The following is a 20,509-nucleotide window of genomic DNA, read 5'->3' on the forward strand; positions in this document are numbered from 1 at the left end:
TGTAAAGCTAAGTGAACAAAATAATGTAAAGATATATATATATATATATATATATATATATATACACACACACACGTGGATAAAATTGTTGGTACCCTTCAGTTAATGAAAGAAAAACTCACAATGGTCACAGAAATAACTTGAATCTGACTAAAGTAATAATAAATAAAAATTATATTAAATCTAACCAATGAAAATCAGACGTTGCTTTTCAACCATGTTTCAACAGAATTATTTAAAAAAAATAAACTCATGAAACAGGCCTGGACATAAATGATGGTACTGCTAGAAAAGACTGAAAATAATGTGACCAAAGGGACGTGTTAATCCAAGGTGTGTCCACTAATTAGCATCACAGGTGTCTACAATCTTGTAATCAGGCAGTGGGCCTATATATAGGCTACAGGTAGTCACTGTGCTGTTTGGTGACATGGTGTGTACCACACTCAACATGGACCAGAGGAAGCAAAGGAAAGAGTTGTCTCAGGAGGTTAGAAAGAAAATTATAGACAAGCATGTTAAAGGTAAAGGCTATAAGACCATCTCCAAGCAGCTTGATGTTCCTGTGACTACAGCTGCGCATATTATTCAGAAATTTAAGATCTATGGGACTGTAGCCAACCTCCCTGGACGTGGCCGCAGGAGGAAAATTGACGACAAATCAAAGAGACGGATAATACGAACGGTAACAAAAGAGCCCAGAAAAACTTCTAAAGACAATAAAGGTCAACTTCAAGCTGAAGGAACATCAGTGTCAGATCGCACCATCTGTCGTTGTTTGAGCCAAAGTGGACTTAATGGGAGACGACCAAGGAGGAACCATTGTTGAAAACAAACCATAAAAAAGCCAAACTACATGTTGACAAACCACAAAGCTTCTGGGAGAATGTCCTATGGACAGATGAGACACAAATGGAACTTTTTGCTGAGGCTCATCAGCTCCATTTTTACAGATGGAAAAATGAAGCATATGAAGAAAAGAACACCGTCCCTACTGTGGAACATGGAGGAGGCTCTGTTATGTTCTGGCTGCTTTGCTGCGTCTGGTACAGGGTGTCTTGAATCTGTGCAGGTACAATGAAATCTCAAGACTATCAAGGGATTCTAGAGAGAAATGTGCTGGCCAGTGTCAGAAAGCTTGGTCTCAGTCGCAGGTCATGAGTCTTGCAACAGGACAATGACCCAAAACACAGCTAAAACACCAAGAATGGCTAAGAGGAAAACATTAGACTATTCTAAAGTTGCTTCTATGAGCCCTGACCTAAATCCTACTGAACATCTTTGGAAGGAGATGAAACATGGCATCTAGAAAAGGCTCCCTTCAAACCTGAGACACCTGGAGCAGTTTGCTTATGAGGAGTGGATCAAAATACCTGCTGAGAGGTGCAGAAGTCTCATTGACAGTTACAAGAATTGTTTGATTGCAGTGGTTTCCTCAAAAGGTTGAGCAACTAAATATTAGGTTAAGGGTACCATCATTTTTGTCCAGGCCTGTTTCATGAGTTTATTTTTAAAATAATTCTGTTGAAGCATGGTTGAAAAGCAATGTCTGACTTTCATTGGTTAAATTTAATAGAATTTTTATTTATTATTACTTTTGTCAGATTGAAGTTTCTGTGACCATTGTGAGTTTTTCTTTCATTAACCAAAGGGTACCAACAATTTTGTCCACGTCTATATATATATATATATATATGTGTGTATGTATGATTTTTTTATGGTCTATCTGAAATGTTTTTCAAAGAGCTGAGTGGTTTCCTTCAGTTTGTTTGAAATGGGAAGCTTCCTTTTCAGGGCCAGCGTGGAGTTGACCTGCTCACTCAGCAGCAGGCTGTGCCACTGAGCGATTGGCCGCCGTGGATTGGACAACATGTCAGCCCAGTGCCTCAGCTGGTTCCCTGTGGCGTCGCAGCCCAGGAACACCTTTCCGATGGCGTCATTTCTGGTCATGGCATCATGGTCCCACACCGAGATCACCAGATTCACCCTCTGACAAAATCAACAGGGCCACACTGGATTATCTTATTTAGACTGAAAAATGGAAATCTAAGTAAAGAAATGTGTATCTAATGAACAGTGTGCACTGGTGTTAGCTTTTGGAAGTTTGGAGAGGTTTCCACACAGTAACTTTATTATGTAATAATTATTTAAAAGTAATATTCAGAGAAGATTCAACATTAAATGAATATTACTGATGATGACTAATTTAAAAACTTTCATGTGATAAATCTTTTAGTAGGTCTGGCTTGGTGACCCTCATCCATGGCGCTAGTTCTGCTGCTATGGGCTGAGCCTGTTGAGGGACATACCATGATGCACTGGTAAGATTATAGAAAAAGCTGTCCTTCAACAATTACACAACTTCCTGACTCTAAATAACTGTTTTAATGTCTACCAGTTAGGTTTTCAGCCACACCACAGCACTAAAACTGGCCTAGTCAAGGTCTTCAGTTACGTCTTCTGAACAAAGATAGCAGTAACATTTGAGTCCTGGTACTACTGGATCCACCAGAACATCTTACTAGACCAGCTGGAAAACTGGGTAGATCTTTCTGGACCAGTACTTAACTGGTTTGAGTCCTATCTAAAAAACAGGGACTTATATGTAAGTGAAATAACCAGGGGGGCTTCCCCAAGGCTCCATCTTGGGGCCACAACTGTTCAACATCTACAAGCTCCCACTCCTTCAAATGATGAAAAACAACTTAATACGTTTCCATATTTATGCTCATGATACACAAATTTACATATCCATCTCACCTGGAGACTATAGTCTGATCCAAACACCAATCAAATGCATTAATCAAATACAAACTGGATGTTGCAAAACTTCCATCAGTCAAATGAAGACAAAACTGAAATAATAGTTTTTGGATTAAAAGTCAGCACTCAGTTTTAAACAGCGATGTTAAAAAACAACAATCAAGCCAGAAATAGTCGTGAACTCAGACCTGAACTTCGGCATCACATTAAAGACGATTGTGAAGTTAACCTCTTATCACTAAAAGAACATATGGAGGATTAAATGACTGATATCTCAGCAGGATTTATGCATTTATCTTTAGTAGACTGGACTACTGTAACGCTGTCCTTACAGGTCACCCTATAGATCCATCAGACATCTGCAGTTAGTCCAGAACGCTCCTGCTCCAGTCCCCACTAAGACCAGGAAAGTAGATCATATAAGTCCAGTCCTCTGATCTTTATTTCCTCTCTGGTGGCTGGCTCTGGTTTAGTTTAAAAAAGGTTAAAATACATTCAGGATCTTCTGGTTCGTTATGAATCAACCAGATCCCTCGGGTCACCAGGGTCAGGTCTACTTTCTGTTCCCAGAATCAGAACCAAACATGGAGACGTTCAGTTTCTGGAACAAACTCCCAGACAACTGCAGGTCTGCTGAACCTCTCAGCTGCTTTAAATCAAAGTTAAAACATTTTCTATTTGCTCCCTTTTATCAAATTCCTCACCCTTAAAGTTTTATTTCTGTCATTTTTTTTCTTATTGTATTTTATTTTTTTCTGTCTTTATTTGATTTATTTATTAATTTACTTAAAAGTTTTGAAATGTACTTTTTAATACATAAACTGCACAAACTAGTGTTTTCCGACTGGATCTCAGTTCCTGTGATAACCAAACATCTTCAATCACAACTGAAATCTAAGAGTTGAGCTTTTAAAGGAGACATAAAGGTTGTTTCCCAGATTAAAAAGATCTGTGGCATTTCAAGGGTATTATTTTGTATATTTGATGCTTTGAAGGTACCCACAAGTCTTGGTACATGTCAAAGATGGTGCACACAGTGGGAGTTAGACCTGAGAGTGGGATGTAAATCCATAGTGAGGCTGAAAGAGATATTTCCAAACCAAATGTGCCATAGTTGTTTGGGTTTTTGTTTGTTTAAGTTTTCTGTGCTTTAAGTGTTTTTTTCTTAAGTATGTTACATTTAAAGGGTCATATAATGAATACTGAATAAATACTCACCTGTATTTGTTCAAACGACACATCAAAGGTAAAAGACTCATTGAAATAAGGATTCAACGTTTTCTTTTTAACAGACGTCGTCCTTTTCTTCCACTTCCTCTTGTCCAGAGCCAGCTGCACCTTCACATATGGATCTACAAACACCAAGCAGTGGAAAATCAAACAGCTTTCCTATAACTGGAAATATTCCTTCTTAAAACTTATTTCTTTACTGTTGTACTTTCTGTGAAGCGTTTACAAGTTACAGCCTTTATCTGGTTGTAGGACAGATTTATCTGCTGCTTCAGATAAATATCTGTGTTCCTTGAAGAACACTAGCTAACCCAAGGTCTGACCTGAGCTTCCTCCAAAGTCCATGCTCTTCAGGTTTTTAGCCTCCAGGATCACCACCGTCAGTTTGCTGGCGGTGGGAACGTAGCGCAGGGAGAAACAGATGTCCCCCAAGTTCTCCTCCTGCGAAGCACACAAATGCAACACTGCGTTCATCATTTTCATCCCTCTGTTAAACACAGCTCAGAAAGCAGCCAGAGAACTGAGAACTCTCAAACTTCATTATTTTTAAAATGATATCAAATCTGAAATCTGTTGTAAAAACAACTTGCTCACTGAAAAACTATGACTGTGTTTATTCATCCTTTAATATAACAAAAGAATGGAAGGAATAAGTGATTTTTTCTTTGCATTGAACATATAAAGTGGGTCAGAACATTCTGGAAACGGTTTCTGCTGGCGTAACATTCTGCTGCATGCTGACAGGTGAAAAACCTCGTATTTGGCGGGCTCAGCCAGGTCCTGCCACTCCTCCATGACGTGGTTCCAGTCCACACTGCTGAGCTGCACCCTGAGCTCGCCAATGATCTCATGTTTGGTGAATCGGTTGAAGTCGAAAACCTTCATCACCACCGTTGAAGTCAGGAGGGAAGATTTGGATACCTGGAAACACGTGTTTTTAAATGTGTTTACAACCTCAAACTCACAGATTCTTTATATTTTTACATGAAATTATACTCATTGTGTTTCAGACAACCCAAGTAAAAAAAGTTGTGACAGCTGTGTGAAATGTAAATAAAAACAAAATGCTATGATGTACAAATATTATCAATTCATATTTTACTCCAAACATAAACATAAACAACAAATCAGATGTTGAAACTGAGACATTTTACCATTTAATGGAAAATATGAGCTGATTTTGAATCTGAGGGCAGCAACATGTCTCTTAAAAAGCTGGAACGGAGCAACTAAAGGCTGGAAAAGTAACTGGTGCAAATCAAAAACAACAGAAGGAGAATTTAACAACTAATCAGGTTAACTGGCAACAGGTCATTAACATGACTGGGTATAAGAGCAGCATTTGTAAAGATGGACAGAGGTTCACCAATCTGAGACAAACTGGGTCTAAAAAAAAGTTAAACAATTTCAGAAAAATGTTCCTCAATGTAAAATTTTGAAGACTTTGAAGATCTCACTATCTAAAGTGTATGATCTCATCAAAAGATTCAAAGGATGAATCTCTGCACATGGGACAAGGCTGAAGGTCAAACTGGAAACTGGTGATCTTGGAGCTGCATTAAAAACAAACATGATTCTCTACTGAAAACCACTGCATGGACTCATTAACACTTCCAGAAATCACTGTCTGTGAACACAGTTCACCCTGAAATCCACAAATGCAGGTTAAAGGTCCCATATTATACATTTTTTTACTATTTCATGTGGGTTTCAGAGGTCCAACAACATTGTTTTCAAAGTGTATTACCCCAAATTCAGCCTTGGTCCTTAATTTCAGCCATTCTAAAAGTAGCTCTAATGAGCTCTAATGAGCTCTAATGAGAACGGGCTGTTTCTGTATCTGAACCTTTAAATGTTCATGAGTGGTGCCCCTCCACGCCCCTCTCTGGGAGAGGATCCGGCTTTCGCTGGCACCCACTCGGTGCTAGTGACAGAGGAGACAAATTTCTAATTTTTGAGCCTCATACACAGGCTATGAAGACACATATGTGTGTTAGAAAACCTTTGAACTTTGCATGACATGGGGCCTTTAAAGCTTTGTCATGCCAAGAAGCCATAAAACAGGACCCAGGAACACAGCCGTCTTCTCTGGACCAGAGCTCATTTAAAATTGTTTGAGGCAAAGTGGAAAACTGTTCTGTGGTCAGATGGATGAAAATGTGAAATTCATATTGTATTGGCTGTACACACACTCAACACTATTTTTATGAGACCCTTTTATAATCACTTCCACAATAAAGTAACACTGCATTGCATTAGCAAATAGTGCCATACAGGTACTGGCTGTATCAGTACACTGATGTTGCCATCCAATGCTAAACCACATACTGCATCATAACAGCATGGCTTCACAGGTGTTACGTAACTGTACGGGTGTCTTTAACCTGTTACTTACAACTTGAAGTAAACAGAACAAAAAACGTACATTTCTCCGCTGACATCATAAAACAACTGTGCTTCAAAATAAAGCATTTCAAAATAAGACATTCATAGTTAAGACAACTGGAAGACAACTTCCTCCTGCGCTACAGCCACCCTAATTTGATTCGAAACTTGTGTTTAAAATGTTTAAAAAATGGTGCCACATGAATCCATTAGTTGGAGCTTCGTGGACACAGTTGGAAAACCTGGAATCCTCCACTCGTCTCTGTGGAGAGTGGAGCTGTGTCCAGAGTTATCACATTATGGATGTTTATGAGTCATATGGACATTCTCTGGTCTAAATTTAAAACCTGAACTGGTGATCACTTCAACTGTTCAGTATTTTAACTGAATATCTAAACTGTGTCTATAATGAAAGGTTACTTCCTGTCTCTGTACCTGAAAGGTGAACTGCTCATTGAAGACAGGGTTCAGTGTGTTTTTGAACACTTTGGTCTCGTATGTTTTGGACTTTTCCGGGAGGATGTAGACTTTGACGTACGGGTCGGAGCTCCTTCCCAGGTCCATGGCTTTCAGGCTGTTTGCTTGTTTGATCCCGACTGTGAGCTGGAAAGACCAAAGAAAACAGAACTGAGGCATTTTTGGCAGTTAGACAGAGAGATCGAGTTCTGATGAGGAACATAAGTGATCTGTAAGTTTAAAAACACTGTAGATATCCCAGACAGCAAACATATTTGGGACACTTTAGATAGATAAAGGCCAGTTATGGCCCACATTTGAATGAGTGAACAGTAACGAAGTGTAAGTGTAATCACCTCAGACTGAGCAGTGTTGTATTCCAGAGCATAGAGCAGCTTTCCTCTCTGCTGTTTGGTGGAGCCGTAGTCAACGTCCCCCACATCTGGCTGCACCTGTCAGGAGTCCAGAAGAACATCAGTTCAGATAACGACACTGGTCCAATCATTTGCCATGAGCACAACTGGATTTTTCCAATCACAACAGGAACACACTGAATGTTGGATTACAACATTTCCCCAGTCAGGGTATAAAACAGTCCTGGACTGAGCTGGTTCTGAACAAACTAAGCTGATCTCCTTCGGAAGATGATCAGCTGTTTGTTCTTCTTCATCATTCCAGGCAGTGAAACTGTTTGCTTCATTTGGAGAAAGAAACACCTCTCTATTGGATTATTGTTTCCTTTTAGGTTTACTTTTATATTTTTAATTTATTTAATCAATGTTGTAAAATCAGCCCATTAACCGTTAAATCTCCGCTAGTAGACCGGCACCCCATAGTGTTATATCATCAGCAGTTTCTCGGGAACTGATATGTGTAACTCTGTGGGGTAAATTGTGATGGATAGCTTACCCTTTAAATAATCTACAGAAGTTTACCAAGCATTTATATCCCATCCAGGAAGTTTACTATCCAGCTGCAAAATGTAGTGTTTATTCAGAGACTTCATATGGTAAATCCACAATGAGTGATCCATGATAACACGATGATTTATCACATTTTAATAAAAAAGATTTCTATCACTACTATGTTGCTAAGAGACTTTTGTTTTGACCCAAAAACTATAAACCTGTTAAACTTTCCACTAATCACATAGCTTAAATTAGCGAGAATGTCAGGAGCAGCCAAAGATCCACAAGTGAGCATAAAGTTATGTCTGTCTGAAAAAGAACAAAAGGAATAGTCCTCTCTGGCTGGAATAAAGACAAGAAGATGTATTTGATGCACAATAGTACCAAAAACGAGATGAGTTGGAGGTGGTTTGTGAGGCTTGTAGGTAAATAGTAGCATAAATAACTGCAAATAGCACAAAAACAGCTGGAGGAAAAAGTGTGACCATATAAAAAAAAAGAGAAACAGAAAAAACAAGTTTTTAAGGGTTAATACAATCATCCATTTTCTACCCAAGGTCCTCTTTCGAAGGTAGCAGACCAGATCTTCCTCTCCCCCAGTGACACTGTGGGTCCTCGGTCTAGCCAAACCTCCAAAAGCCACCTCAGATTCCTGAGCTCCTTGCTTGACCTTTCATGCTGAGTTGGACCACCTTCTGAAGGAGGATCATTTCAGAAACTTGTACCCGTCTACACTGTGCTGGTTTGTCTTCACATAATCTGTTGATAGATGTTGCTGATGCTCAGAAAAATAATCTGAAAGCTCTGCCAGAAGTGGTTTCAAACAACCTTGTACATGCTTCTAAGTGTTAATGGAATAAAAACATATTGGTTTTGATATTGGTTGATGGGTTGACTTCTGTGGATCTCACCAGAGCTGTGGCTGTTTTTCCATCCACAGCCTTCAGATTGATCTGCTCCTTCTTCTGCTTCCTCTTCTTCTGTCTGCAACAGCACTTGATGCAGACACACAGACAGCAAAGCAGAATCAGCAGGCCAGCTGCCACCAAGATGATGTAGATCGCCCATCGTGGCACTGAAGGAGAGGAGATGGTTAGCTTTACGGATCTTCACGTCCTCCCGCAGAACTGCTTAAATCATGTTTACTGAACAGAAATCAGCTCATTCTGGACCCATTTCTAAAACAGCCTCTTAGACATAAATAAAAAAATAAAACATATTTGTTCTGGTTCCGTTTTATCTCTCCAACACACAATTACCATATTCATTTTGGAAAAAAAACTTTCCATAATGTTCAACCTCTATCTAATAACAGCTCTCAGCACAAGGAACATGTCCAAACTTCACACTAAAAACCTTGAAAAACAGCTATTCTTGGAATATTTGACCTCTTTGAAACCATGTTTAAAACATTTGAAAGCTGAGTATGATCTATAAAACGACTTCTACAGGTCAGACACTTGGTGTTAAAAAAGAACAATTCACTAAATGAATAAATAGCTCCTGAATGACTCCCTCCCACCAGATAACTTTTTCTTATATAAGCAGCAGAAACACTTTATGTCCAAACTCTGTTCTGATTTCTGAGCTGAGATCCTTGGCTAAGAACATCCTGATGAGGTGTGGGATAACTGTCCTCCTGAATCTAAGTCTGCAGCAGATATAAAGAATTACAGTATGAAATTTTCCAACATATCTAGATATTTACATGTATTTATGGTAAACATAGTTTTGGAACCAAATTGTCCTAAATAATAATTGCACCAGATTTAATCTGAAGGCTCTAGAGGGTGATATGTTCAGGGGTACAACCAGCAGTCAGTCAGCAGGTATCAATAAGTCCACCGTGATGTTTGCTTGGAAAGTCTCTTTTAATGTTAACAAGGAAAGACATCATGGTGCGGTGGATTGAATAAGACCTACCTGTCCGTTCAAACAAATGTTCCATACCCTAATATTTGATTTAATTACAGCTGCATTCTCTGTGGCATCATTTCGATAAGCTTCTGCACAACATTTATTTTGTCCAGAGTTGCATTCATCTACTTCCAAGATCTTGTAGTGACGATGGGAGAATTGGACCTCTGGGAGTTGAACTTCAACATTCTCAGTAGGGTTCAGGCCTGGACTCTGTGGTGACCAATCCATGTGTGGAAATTATGTCTCATGTTCCCTCAAACAATTTGAGCCCAGTGACATTTGCTATAAAAGCGACATTTCTAAACTTTCGACAAAGTGCAGTTGCAGTTTGCAGGTGTTTCCAAGCGTATAAGCTGTTATTCTTGTAAAATCTTTTCTCATGAGAATCCACTTTGAGGAGGAGATTTCTAATTCTTTGTAAAACTCTGCAGTTCGCTCGTTTGCTATCAAGGATGGCAGTTATATAATTTTCTTTAATTATTTGTAAAAAGATTTCCATCTCCTCCTGCGTCTACTCTTACAGCTCCATCTTTACTTGAAATTGACTGGTCACATGAACCCCTACGTCACATCTAGGGACGAGTAAATGTAAAAAAATGTTTCCATTACACTTTTGTGATATAATTCTACATAGACATGTCTGGAAAAACCACCTCATAAGAGCGTAAAAACCTTTAAGTAATATTTGAGATTTTTTTTTAATTGAGGTGTTTCCATTACCAGTTTTTTATTGCAATACTTAGGTTTTGTGCAATTCTAGGGGTGATGGAGAAACACCTATAGTCTGCCACCACAGGCTTGTACAGTGGCCACTGGACAAGATGTCTGCATCCTTTCATATGCCTCTCTTCTTACCCTGATGCTCCCATCACTCTGGAATGGGGTAAATCTGGACTCATCAGACCACATAACCTTTAGTCATTGCTCCAGAGTCTAATCGTTATGGCCCATAGCAAACTGAAGCCTTTTTTTATTATTATTCTCACTAATAAGTGTTTTTTATGGCTCAATAGCTCTTTAGTCCCAATCCATAGAGTTCCCTTCACATTGCTCACATGGAAACGCTTTTACTTTCACTGTTGGCTAGCTACTGTATCTCTGATCTGATGCTAATTTATATTAAATAAACCCTGACCCTGAACAGTCCCCACACCCAACCAGGAGGTATATGTTGACTGTATGAAGATAAAAATCTTCCTCTTCACAGAGGACAGTCTTTAAAATGACTGGATCCAGTTTATCTCTGTGCTTTACTGGTTTCCTAACAGAAAACAAAAAGTAGAACAGCTCAAAGATGCAACAAAAAGAGGACTAAACTTTATTATATTCAGAGCTTAAAAGTCTAATCAGGCCTTAGAACAGGTGGTTTTTGGATGGGACTGGATCAGAACCAGAGGAAACCAGGTCAGAACAGGTGGTTTCTGGATGGGACTGGATCAGAACAGGAGGAAACCAGGTCAGAACAGGTGGTTTTTGGATGGGACTGGATCAGAACCAGAAGAAACCAGGTCAGAACAGGTGGTTTTTGGATGGGACTGGATCAGAACCAGAAGAAACCAGGTCAGAACAGGTGGTTTTTGGATGGGGCTGGATCAGAACCAGAGGAAACCAGGTCAGAACAGGTGGTTTTTGGTGACTTACAGGGGATGTGGCTCAGCAGGTCATCAAAGAAGTTTGTAGCAGGGCTGACGGAGGTGTTAGTGGGGGTGGAGGTGGTGGAGACATGGTGACTGTTGACCTTGTCAGCTCCCATCCGGGATGGGGCATTACGTATGGCTAAAGGAGAATTTGATGACTGGTGGAGGGAAGGCATGATGAGGAGGATGAAGAGTTCTGGAAAGAAGAAATGTGAAAAGATGATCATCTGATGGTGATAAAGGCTGTTTGTCAGATTTCAACTGTTAGCATTTACAACAGAAAACTGAGTCATTAATAAACTTTGTGTTAAGTTCAGATGATGAATTAAGTTACAGTAAAAACAAAGAAACCAACATATGTTTCTGAGTCCTGTTTTACCAGGACACGTGTCCTGGTAAAAGACGTCTGTGCCCGTATGGACTCAGGAGTTAACCATCCAGCAGTGAGGAATATAATAATAACAGTATGAAGGACAGAAGACAGTTATCATAGACCAATATTGTATTGAAAGAGTTAGTTTATTTTGAATTTGCCCTTGACCTGAAGGGGGCATAGCTCTTTTGTGCGTTGCTTTTTTCATGTAGCACTGCAGCCTCAGCCAACAGTACGTCACAGGAAGTGATGCAGCAGAAACTTCTTCTTTTCTAAAAGCCGAGAGAATCTTGGTTTTAATCATAATCATATCTTTGCACTTTTACACTGTATTAATCTGTTTCATCTGTTTCATTATTCTCTTTAAGATTTGTATTTTCATTTGCTCAAAAAAAAAAAAAAACTTAGAACAAAATCAACCGTAGGAGCTTGCTGCTCTTTTTAAACAGTGTGGGATTAAAATCCACAAGCATGTCTTTCAACCACATCTCCATTTGACATTTCCACTCAAACAAATGAATGAAGGCTGCTAATGATGCTTACGTCAAATCAAACATCAGCATAGAGCAAGATTTGCTAGTTTGGTTTTATAATTCTAAACCTTTGTGATTTTCTTTCAGTGTCACAAACATGCAGGACACATGTGGAATTCATATTTGAAGGCTGTTTCCGCCATTTTGACATCACACCAGCTGCAAACTTTGTTGTGAGCGTGAAACACTGCAGTCATGCTATTTGAGGGCTGAATGGTCCACTCACCCTCCACACTACGTGGTTTGGGAAGGCCCTTGATATGGCAAAGCCTCTGCAAGAACGTGCAAATGGAAGGTTACGAATTACAAATTCAGTGGAGCTCCTCGGTGGTCTCAGTCTATGGATGAAAGAGCTCTGACAGGACATCATACTGAGGATACTGAGGAGCTTCCTCAGCATCCTCCTCTCAGACACCTTCGCCACAAGGTCAATCCCCAGGACAGATGCAGCTCGCCTGATGAGCTTGTTGAGTCTGACAGTGTGGGGCGTTTTGGGATTGAGCCCTAAAGTTCCACAAAATCTGAACCACAATATGCCACAACCAAACCATTCAGCAAATAGCAGTGGTGCCAGTGACCTCACCAGTTTGTCAAGAAAGCAAGAACAAGGAATGACCCAAGCTTCACCACAGCTCACCTCTTCAGTCCCAAGAAAGAAAAGCCCCTAGGTCATTTCAACATAAGGCCATCAGTCACAGCACACAAGACAAACATGTCAGCAGATGCAGCCACAACAATAAAGAATACAGCTGAAGATTTAAACAGACACTGTCCAATACATCACGAACCACATCCACTAAAAAGATGCAGAGGACTTATCTGGCTGTGAATCTCTGTCTAGGACAGGAGTCACATCAGGTGCAACAGTACAAATATGTTTATTCAGATAATGTCGTTTCATGGAAATACAAGCTCCAGTTTGCTCCAGTTATTATGGATGGTCTCAGAAGCCCCTCTCACACCTTTAAAACGGTGTACAGTGTTTTAGTTTTTTTAATACTTTGAGCCAACTTTATAGAGTACTGATTATCAGTTTTGTTGGCCACTTTCTCTTTCAAGAAAAGTACAAGTTCTTTTAACTTGAAGCACGAAGCCCTGCATCATTAATGATTGAATTGTTTTATCAGTGCAGGTCGACGTCATTGGATGTGTGCAGAAGTGACATAAACATCCAGATGTTGTCAAGTGTTTTAACTGTTGTATCAGAGCGTTGTCTTCATGGTGTCTTTCCCATCACACTTATGTTGTGTTCATGGCTCCAGAGGAAAATCTGGACCAAACGTCACCAATCAAGCCGATCGTTTACTGGCAAACAAACGACAGCCAAGGAAAATAAAAACTCCTGAACTGGAAGCTGGTGTTTCCTCATTGTGACGTATGAAATCTAAGAAACATGAGAGCTGTGGGAGTCTACTGACATGCCTGAGTGGAATTCCTCCTTCAGCCTCCACCATGAACAAACAGCAGCCTGTAGTCTGATTCATATGCTGATAACAGATCTCCTCCCTGTGCCTAACTTTCCTCATAAACAGTCCTGCCTTGATTCTCCTGGACTTGGAAAACCAGTCTGGATGTTTTGACCTGTGGGTCAAGCTGCAAACCACTGGATCTCATTTCTGACATCATCATTTAATAAACCTGTCAGTCTAAATTGCACAGATGAAAGTTGTAAGAGAAATATTTTACTCACTTCTGTAGAGGTTTACCGAAACACCAACATCTCCAAGCAGCTGAGACAAAACCTTTCTGATCTGCACCAAACACAAGAACACACACTTGGTCCCGTGGAGCCACTGAAGAGGAAGGAAGTGACGGGGAATCGTGAGTTTTTCCCAAAATCAAGCCTCAGACTTTCTGATGAAAGGGAGGAAATGTCTCCTCCCTCTGTTTTCAGTGTAATCAGGGAAACACTGGACAGTGAAAGTGGTCGTGAAAGCTTCCTGCTTGGTTCCACAGCCACAGAAAAACCTCAGTAACAGATCCACAATCCACACAAAGACCTTTTCCACAAAACACCAAATCACTTCTTCATGTTTTTCACACACATGTTCACACTGTCACGGCAATTCCAGATGTGATTCCAAGACAGCAGGCTTATTCGGTTAAACTTTCACTAATACTGTGTAACACTGGCTGTAATAGAACATATTGAGGTGATTTAACTCATTTTAATCAAGTTGTTAAACTTTGTCTAGACTACAACTTTGTCCTTTAGTTGAGAACTTAATAATTATTTTAAGTACTTGTTTGTTTTTGTGTTTATGGGTTGATTAATAATTCACATGACACAAAAAGTTTCTAAATATTTTAATATATTTGATAGTATGTTTCAGTGTATAGACATGTTCTAGACATAAAAATAGAGTTTAGCCGTTACAATGATGATGATGATGATGATGAAAATGAAGGATTTATAATTAGCGTTGGTAGTGCCATGTGACTGCTTTCCTCATCCCTGAGTTTAAAACCAGTTTTCCAGGCAGCTGCTGCAGCGTAACAGAAAGCTAAAACTACGTCCACACCAACTTCCTGCTGTAAAGCAACAACTGTTTACACTTCATCACTTACTAGAGGTAAGGTGGACTAGAAATCATGTCACGTAAGCGGAAATAAAAAGATTTTGTGAAGTTTCACATCAACTTCTTCCACAACCTGATGTACTTAAAGCAAATTAATTTATCAGGTTAATTTAACTTCGACTACCTCACTCAAGTTAATGAAAACATCTTTTTTCTTTTTGAAACAAGTTTGCTTTTTTTATTGCAGGTCTTATAAACCTGTTTTTTTCTGCAGCATTGATGAGAAGTCACAGAGGGGAAGAAGGATACGTGTGATATATGAGCCGGATGAGGAAACACCTGCTCGCTTCTTTAAAGCTGTCATCACAGCTCTTTTGGCTGCATCTTTTCTAGCTTGTCACTTTTTTTCCTGGCCTCCACCTCTTCTCCCGCTCTTCCTGATGCCTCATCAGAGTCGTGCACAACCTCCTTCCTCTGTTCATCCACCAGTCTGGACTCTGGAGGATTCGGTCCTCTCCTGTTCTACCCTCGTTCGTGTCTCTGTTCACCTATGACGACGCATCAGTCTAATTGTCATTAAATACGGTTTCATCTGTAAACTTTGCTGTTCCAAACTGGGAACTCGATTTATGAAATAAATTTATTTGGAAAGCAGAAGTGGTCAGAAATACAAACTCTCCTTCCACTTCATCTGTTCCACCTGTTTACCTGCTTGACACAAATCTCTCATCAGACAATCACACAGCAACAATTCAATGCATTTAGTCCTGTGGACACGTTTAAGCCCACTAGTTCAAATCATTACTTATCAATACAGCACAGTAGGTAGATATAACTTACTTTAAAATGCTCTTCTTTTTCTCTTTCAGTTAATTGAAGCAAATCATTTTTATAGTCAGAAACAGAATATGGAAAATCTTTCTGAATCTCACTGTGACATCACTGCTTCTTCGCCTACGTTCGAACTTTCAGCAGTGATGATGGACCTGTGACCGGTTCAGAGTCCACAAAGATTCAGAGCCAAAAACTGTTTTTCCTGGAAGTCAAATATCATATAGACACTTCCAGTATGATCGCCGACACAGAACAGAACAAAAGGCAGAAACATTCAAAGAAGGGATTTGGAAAGTCCTTCATGAAGCCTAGAAAACTATTCCTGAAGAAAAGTGAAAGAAATGTCAGAAAAATTTTTTATTGGGTTTAAAACTGGACAAACTGATTCTGCCTCATGTAAACTGTATTTATGTTTAGGTAAAAACTAATACAACAAAATATAGAGAAACAACAAAAAGTAAAAAGGTGGATCAACATTTGAGAAAGACAAAATTACAAAGATGAGAGGAAGGAACTGGAGAAAGGACAAGCAGGAAAAATTTATAAGACAGGAAGAGAGGAAAAGAACATAAAGAACAATCATACAGGAGAAAAATAAAAAGAAAAGTGGAAAGTAGAGCTTAAGAAAATTGGAGGAAGTGAATAAAGAACTGCAGGAGAAAGTAAAAAACTGTAACATTAGCTGTGTGTTGATTATCGCATTAAATAAGAATAAAAAGGAGACAGCAGCAGTAAAAATACCTTGATAAGTTTATCCAGAAGTTTCTTCTTCTTACATCTTAGTTCTTACAACTTTTTGTTCAGTCGACCATCTTCAACTGTTTTACCTGCAGCAGCCACCACACCTGATGAACACACACAGTGTTCAAACAGAGGTGGAGTTACGAGCATACTTTTTATTTAATAACAAACCTCCAGGTCTCTGCTGCAGGACGTCAGTTTGATGGTTTCGGTTTTTACTTTATCAGGCATAAACTCGTCTTTGGAAATCATGAGACTGTTGATCTTGTCATCCTAAAAGGTTTTTTTATCCCAGCCTCAACTTTTTCATCCGTGCTATCCTCATTATTGTGAACCATAAACTGTTATTTACACATGTTAACACTTCTCACTTCATTATGACTCCAAAAGTAATCAAACAGATCTTGTTGTTGTTGCATAGGAACACACATTTCATTATGGGGATGAAATTCTGGAGCAGGGCTCAAAGGGAAAAAGAGAAATAAGAATAAGCACCACAACACTACAGGACTCATGACCAAAGTTACTAAAAAAAAGAAAGAAAGAAAGAAAGAAAGAAAGAAAGAAAGAAAGAAAGAAAGAAAGAACGAAAGAAAGAACGAAAGAAAGAAAGAAAGAAAGAAGAAAGAAAGAAGAAAGAAAGAACGAAAGAAAGAAAGAAAGAAAGAAAGAAAGAAAGAAGAAAGAAAGAAGAAAGAAAGAAAGAAAGAAAGAAAGAAAGAAAGAAAGAAAGAAAGAAAGAAAGAAAGAAAGAAAGTAAGTAAATAAAAGAAATACTAAGCTTTTTTTTTCTTTTTTTTTTTAAAGGACAGAAACAAATTAAAGCTAATGCAAACTGATGTTTGGACACTTCACAGCTATTAAGAAGAAAAACTACACTTTATATAAAAACTGTACAAATGACATAAAAAAAACTGAAGAAATTTAATTTTAATGTGATTAAAGCCATTTCCTGCCAAACACAATTTATTATTCATATTCTTAGATCCAAGATCATAATAAATCAATATTAAACATGTAAGCTCTGATTTAGGACTAGGTGTTAAAAATCTCTTGCTTGATTCACACACTTGATGAGTGGGGGATGATCCTGCCATCCGGAGGTCTTCCTAGTGTGGTGTATGTGGGCTGAAGTGTGTACCACGCCATCTGGGGGGATCCAAGTGGGGGCTGTGGTGTTGTGCAGGGTTACAACCTTCACTAGGGTCATCAGGTGGGCACCCTCCTTCAAAGGTGTTTTGATGATAGGCCCACAACTCCTCCAGAGGGCTCTTCGGCAACACCTGGCATCACAGTTGTGCTCCCCTCAGCTTTTAACCCTTTTCAGGTGTTTTCTAGGGGCCCAGGAGGTATTTCTCCTCTTCAGAGCCACCGACTTGCCAATTCAGCTGCACTTGACAGGGCTTTGATGACTTAGAGTTGGGCTTGGCCTCTAAGCAGCCTGGTGGTTTATTTTCCCACAAAGCCTCTGCAGACAACTTCTACTGGGCAGACCTTGGCTTTCCAGCCACATCATTGAGTGTCAGCCACCAGTTCAGCATACTTAAGGCTCTTGCATTCGTAGAACCCCTCCACAGCATCCTCTCAGGGCACAGTAAGCTCTATGATGTAGTCCATGTGAAGTGAGGAGGACCAAAGCACAAGGTCTGGTCTGAGGTTAGTAGTGGCAATCTCAGATGGGAAACTAAACCTCTGATTCAGACCGGCCACTAACCTCCAGTCTCATGCCCCTCCCAGCTGGCCTTAGTCCAGGGGAAAGCAAACCCTGGGTCCAGTTTGCTTTCCCGGTTCACTGACAAACTTACTGGCTGGTGCAGTGTGGGGTGATGGAGGAGTTCTCCAGCATAGCTGCCAGACTCTTCAACACCTGGTTGTGTCGCCAGGTATAGCAGCCTTATGTCAGGCTAATCTTGCAGCCAACCAGGATGTGCTTCAGATTGCTGTAGATGGACAAAGGGGCCATGTAGGGTCTTCTCCTTACCTCTGATTACGGTTACTGGGAGATGGCCGAACATCATAAGTGGCATGTAAAAGGAAGCTTCCATGCCACACAGCTCCTTCCAAGAAAGTTTCTGCTTTTCATCTCCCTCTCAGCTCATCCGCTAACTTTGCCTTGCTTGGGAGATAGCTTTTGCACACCTTGTAGCGTGCTGACACTTCCTCGACGACAAGGCCTCGGCGCTGTGTTGGAGTTGCATTGCGTCAGGACGGTCTGCTCTCACCAAGGCCAAAGCCTTCTCTCCCTTGTTGCATGCCAACAATATTCTGGTGCTTAAGGGATGACTTTGCCTGCTGTGTAGTAGCAGATGGGGTTGATTTTCTTCCAGTTGCAAGAGTAGTAGCTGTCTGGGTTACACATGGGTCACGAGATTCCATCAGCATCATTTCCAACCTTACTTTGGAGCACTTGAACTCTTCTGCAAGACTTGGCACAGGAAGCTCCAGGATGCCTTTTCTGTACAGCCCTATATTGCTAAAGCATCGGGGAAGACAGCCACTTTTTCGCAAATGAGCTGATCAACCTCTCCAGTTTGTCAACTTTTGAGACTGGGACCTCATAGATGGTCAGAGGCCACATTAGCCGGGGTAGGAGACCAAAGTGATGGCACTAGAACTTCAACCTGCCAGAGACCAGGGACCTGTTGATACTCTGAAAGCCACCGATTGTGTCCTGCCTGAGCTGCTCCACTTGAACGTTGTCCTCGTACCAGCACCCAAGACTCTTGACTGGCTTCTCTGTCACTGCTGGCATGGGTTCCTCACCAATAAAAAAGCACTGCTCTCTTGACCACTGATATACTCCTGGACTTGCTTGCTTCATCCGGGCCAACTCAATGTTCTTCTGCAGCTTCTTCAGCAGTCGTCAAGTGCATGCCTTGGTTGTGGTGAGTATGGTCATATCATTCATGTACGCTCCGATGGGAGGGAGATGAAGACCAGGTCTGAGCTGCCCTCCTCCTACCACCCACCGGGAGGCTTGGAAGAGGACCTCCATGGCCATGGTGTTGGCTAGCGGGGCGATGGTGCAGCCTGCCATGATACCTACCTCCAGACCTTGCCATGCTGTGGTGTACTCCTCAGTTGTCAAGAATAATTGCAGGTCCTGTAGGATTTGACAAGGGCGGTACAAGCCTCAGACTAGAGAGTTAAACGCAGTCCAAAGGAGATTGTGTGGAACGGAACCAAAGAGAGACCCAAGAAGACAACGTGGAGGTCTCTTCCATCCTTGTTGGTGGTTTGAATGTGATGCCATATCATGTTTGGATGCTCCAAACAACCAGAAAAGCCTGGGATGTGTCAGTGCAGCGCTTCTTCTCGAGTTAGGCAGCCAACCCGTGAGGCATCACACAGAAGATTTTACCTTCGACATTCAAGACTGATGTAGCGAAACTGGCTGATCAGAATCCTTTTCTTTTGGGATAAGGACGCCTCGACCGAGCTGTTGGTATTACTTTCTTCTGCCACAGTGCCTTCATCAGCCTCAAAAGGAACGTAGTACGTCTGATGTGTTTTTATAAAGCCTATATGGGACTCTGCTGGGCTCAGGGTAAGATGCAGCTCTTGCTCGATGCACGATTCTTTCCACTTCACTCCACTTAGGAGGGCTGACGTGTAGCTGCTGTTCTGGGCAAGTATTGGTGGCATATTATATTGGTGGATGTGTAGTCTGTTGGTACTGCCGACTGTCAGTGCAGTTTCTTTTTAGATTAGAAATTAATGTTTAAATATTGTTTTCAATTTAAAAAAAAAAAAAAGCATTTTAGTAATCTTAGTTTTAAAAAAATTCCTTCCCCTAAACATTTCTTTCGATTTTTTGCTAGAATTAACTTAACTTCTAATAAAAGCTACCAAATATGTAAGTTATTTTTAACCTTCTGAATCCCAGTTTCATCACAAAAAAGAATGAGTTCTTTTCCATAGAAAACATGTTAAAGGGATGATAATTTTATTTCAAGATCTAAATCAATGTTTTTCCACATTTTTAGAACTTTTAAAACTAATTAGAAAAAACAACAAGAAAAGGAGCCCACAAAAAGAAGCAAGCATTTTATGGAAATAACCCTCCCCCCAAAACAGTGAAATACAATTAGCGCTAAAAGGCCAAAAATAAATAGAATAAGTATATATTTAGCACTTCTGAAGGTAGTAAACTGAAACAACACAAAGGTTAATACATAAAATGTTAAGTATAACAGCCCAGCCTTATCTC

The 20,509-nt window shown here is 40.2% G+C and overlaps 1 protein-coding gene across 3 annotated transcripts; it reads right to left on the bottom strand.

Moving 5' to 3' along the window:
* Positions 1-1,626: 1,626 nt before the first annotated feature.
* On the bottom strand, positions 1,627-16,571 carry syt8 (synaptotagmin VIII). Of its 3 annotated transcripts, none has more exons than XM_041997818.1 (9): positions 16,300-16,571; positions 11,304-11,495; positions 8,654-8,817; positions 7,191-7,286; positions 6,814-6,981; positions 4,747-4,914; positions 4,317-4,434; positions 3,982-4,115; positions 1,627-1,989 (listed from the first exon to the last, which is right to left on the bottom strand). In XM_041997818.1, exons 2-9 carry the CDS (start codon positions 11,473-11,475, stop codon positions 1,723-1,725), a joined length of 1,287 nt encoding a protein of 428 aa, XP_041853752.1. In that variant the 5' UTR covers positions 11,476-11,495; positions 16,300-16,571; the 3' UTR covers positions 1,627-1,722. The 3 variants fall into 3 exon arrangements, with proteins under 3 accessions (XP_041853752.1, XP_041853753.1, XP_041853754.1); XM_041997819.1 differs by lacking the exon at positions 16,300-16,571 and adding an exon at positions 13,896-13,996; XM_041997820.1 differs by lacking the exons at positions 11,304-11,495; positions 16,300-16,571 and adding an exon at positions 13,896-13,941.
* Between the last annotated feature and the right edge of the window lie 3,938 nt (positions 16,572-20,509).

Source organism: Melanotaenia boesemani, chromosome 10 (genome assembly GCF_017639745.1).
Source record: "Melanotaenia boesemani isolate fMelBoe1 chromosome 10, fMelBoe1.pri, whole genome shotgun sequence".
In the NCBI taxonomy this organism is placed as follows: Eukaryota; Metazoa; Chordata; class Actinopteri; order Atheriniformes; family Melanotaeniidae; genus Melanotaenia; species Melanotaenia boesemani.

Bases quoted from the DNA above. Each gene is read 5' to 3' on its own strand.
- syt8 (XM_041997818.1), bottom strand. From the start codon at position 11,475: ATGCCTTCCCTCCACCAGTCATCAAATTCTCCTTTAGCCATACGTAAT. The intron at 7,287-8,653 runs GTGAGATCCACA...GACTCCTGACAG, and splicing joins GAAAAACAGCCACAGCTCTG to GTGCAGCCAGATGTGGGGGA. The intron at 6,982-7,190 runs GTGATTACACTT...TGGTCTTTCCAG, and splicing joins ACAACACTGCTCAGTCTGAG to CTCACAGTCGGGATCAAACA.